At 55.7% G+C, this 2,695-nt stretch overlaps 1 protein-coding gene across 1 annotated transcript; it reads left to right on the plus strand.

Annotated features, from left to right (window-relative positions):
* Positions 1 to 51: 51 nt before the first annotated feature.
* Tsp_12681 (Pao retrotransposon peptidase superfamily) lies at positions 52 to 2,690 on the plus strand (the record flags this gene model as incomplete). Its single annotated transcript, XM_003367885.1, is given in 4 exon segments — positions 52 to 908; positions 948 to 1,816; positions 1,834 to 1,963; positions 1,995 to 2,690. Coding segments are annotated over 4 exon segments (2,552 nt in total), but the record flags the coding sequence as incomplete, so codon positions are not given.
* Between the last annotated feature and the right edge of the window lie 5 nt (positions 2,691 to 2,695).

Consider the following 2,695-nt stretch of genomic DNA (forward strand, 5'->3'; position numbering starts at 1 on the left):
TTTCTTTCTGCCGGTGTTGGTGGCTCGAGAATCAAGCTGCCAAACACCCAGGGTTGGTTCGCCTTTGGCTCAGCCCTGTCAGCGGAGAACACGCTGGGGAAAGGTACGAACTGGAAGCGATGACAGCCCCGGTACTCTGCGAAGATCTTTGGCAGACACCAGTGTCTCCAGAGGATTGGCCTCATCTCCAGAATCTGAACCTGACGAGGGAGGTCGGAGAACTGACACCAGTCCATGTCATCATCGGATTGGACAGCTATTTCCGCTTCCTTGGAAGGCAGGTGATCCGTGGTGGAGATGGTGACCCGGTAGCCGTGGAGACCCGGTTCGGATGGATAATCTGCGGTCCGGCGGCATTATCAAGGGAACGGGAATACAGAGTCCACTGTATCAGAACGGATGACAGTCTGAATGCAGCCCTCCGGAAGTTCTGGGAGTTGGAAGCAATTGGCATCCTCCCCCCGGAGACTGAGTCCGGTCAGACTGAGATGGAGCGGCGATTCAAAGAATCCCTATCCTTTGACGGAAACCGGTACTCAGTGGGACTGCTGTGGAAACCTGGCATGGCCAACTTGCCGAATAACTACGCCACGGCAATTCGGCGATACCGATCCCTGGAAAAACGGCTGAGCAGAGATTCCGGACTTGACGAAGACTACACAACTGTCATGCAGTCGTACTTTGACAACGGATGGGCTGAGGAAGCACCGGCATCAAAGACGCCTGGAAAAACGTGGTGCCTGCCTCACCATGCTGTGTACCAGCAAGGCACCACGGGTCGGAAATGTCGAATAGTGTTCGACGGTTCGGCGGTGCACCGAGGAACCTCGCTGAACGATCAGTTGGAGTCCGGACCGAATCTCCACGTCGATCTGATGGGAATCCTGCTGCGTTTTCGTCGCTTCCGGGTCGGACTACAGGCAGACATCGAGAAGATGTATCTGCAGGTGGGTCTTCACCCGGAAGACCGGGACGCATGTAGGTTCCTTTGGAGAGGCGCTAGAGGAGGAAAGGCTCCAAGGGAATATCGGCTGACGCGAGTGTGCTTCGGGCTGACTTGCTCGCCGTTCCTCGCTATTCAGACTATCCGGACGCATGCCGAGAAGAGTCAGCATGCGGGTGACAAGACGGCCAGATTGATCACCTCGAACATGTATGTCGACGACCTCGTCCTCAGTTGCGACAGCATCGAAGTGGCGAAGAAGTTGGTACAGGAGTCAAAGAGTCTGTTCGGAAAGGGTGGATTCAATCTGACTGGGTTCGTCAGTAATTGCTCCAGTGTCGTGGGATACGACGGAGCACTGCCTTTCGGAAAGGATCCGAAGCCGGCAGGTCGACTTTGGAAGACGCTAGGCGTCTTGTGGGATACAAAGTCGGATCAACTCTCATTCCGGCAGCTGAAAATCGACGCGGAGGCACAGGACACCAAGAGGACTCTTCTGAGCCTGGCTGCAACAATCTTCGATCCGCTCGGGTATTTGACACCATTTACCGTTCGGGCGAAGATGTTGCTCCAGTTGCTGTGGCAGGAGGGAACCTCTTGGGATGACCCGTTGCCGGTTCCAGTCGCGGCTGTGTGGAGGAACTGGAAAGGTGAGCTCGCTGATCTGTCTCAAGTCAGCATCGATCGGGCTTGCATTCAATGCTCGCTCATGGAAGTGGCCTATATGGACCTCCATGGTTTCGCCGACGCGTCTGGCAGCGCGTACGGGGCCGTAGTTTACTTGCGTTTGATGCATGGGAACGGCAAGGTGGAAGTCCGGTTCATCGCTGCGAAGTCTAGGGTGGCACCGATAAAGAAGTTGGGTCTGCCCAGGTTGGAACTAATGGCAGCTCTACTTTGTGCTCGCTTGGTTTCCTATGTGAAACGGGAAGCAGACTTACCGATCAGGAGCTGCTTCTGCTAGAGCGACAGTTCAGTGGCCCTGTGCTGGATACGAAGCGACGCGCAGCGATGGAAGCCGTTCGTCTCGAATCGGGTGCGAGAAATCCAGGAGATTATTTCCCCTGATTCGTGGCGGTATTGCCCAACGCAAGACAACCCGGCGGATTTAGCGAGCAGAGGATGCCCTCTTTCCAAGTTGGCAGCTGGAAGCCTGTGGCACTTAGGACCCAGGTGGCTCCAGCTGGATGAGGGTGCGTGGCCAAGGTTGAAGATCGGCCACGGGAAGACTCCAGAAAACATGGCGTTGGAAAGCCGAAAAACGGCTTTAGTCATGACCGCCTCAGTGAAATTTGACCTTTGGTCGGTCATGGATGTGGCGCGGTACAGCAGCTATGGAAGGTTGGTACGGGTCACTGCGTGGTGCCTGCGGTTCATCTTCAATGCAAGATTGCCAATGGAGCTGCGACGGAAGGCCCGTGGCCTGACCGTGCCTGAGTTGCGGGAAGCTGAGAAAACTTGGATCAGGCAAGTCCAAGTGAGCGCATACGGACCAGGGAGTCACCGCAGGAAGGATCTCCAGCAGTTCAATCCCTACTTGGACGAAGCTGGAATCTTGCGCGTGGGTGGTCGTCTGGCTTTCTCTGAGTTGCCTCGAGAAACCAGGAATCCGATGCTACTCCCACACGGTGACGGAGTAGTGAAGCTGCTGATTCAGCAGGTCCATGAGCAACAGCTGCACGCTGGAATAGACCAAACTCTGGCCGCGACTCGGAAAAGGTTCTGGATCACCACGGGAAGAAGTGCGGTTAA

This window comes from Trichinella spiralis, assembly GCF_000181795.1.
Source record: "Trichinella spiralis strain ISS 195 chromosome Unknown Scfld3515, whole genome shotgun sequence".
NCBI lineage: Eukaryota > Metazoa > Nematoda > Enoplea > Trichinellida > Trichinellidae > Trichinella > Trichinella spiralis.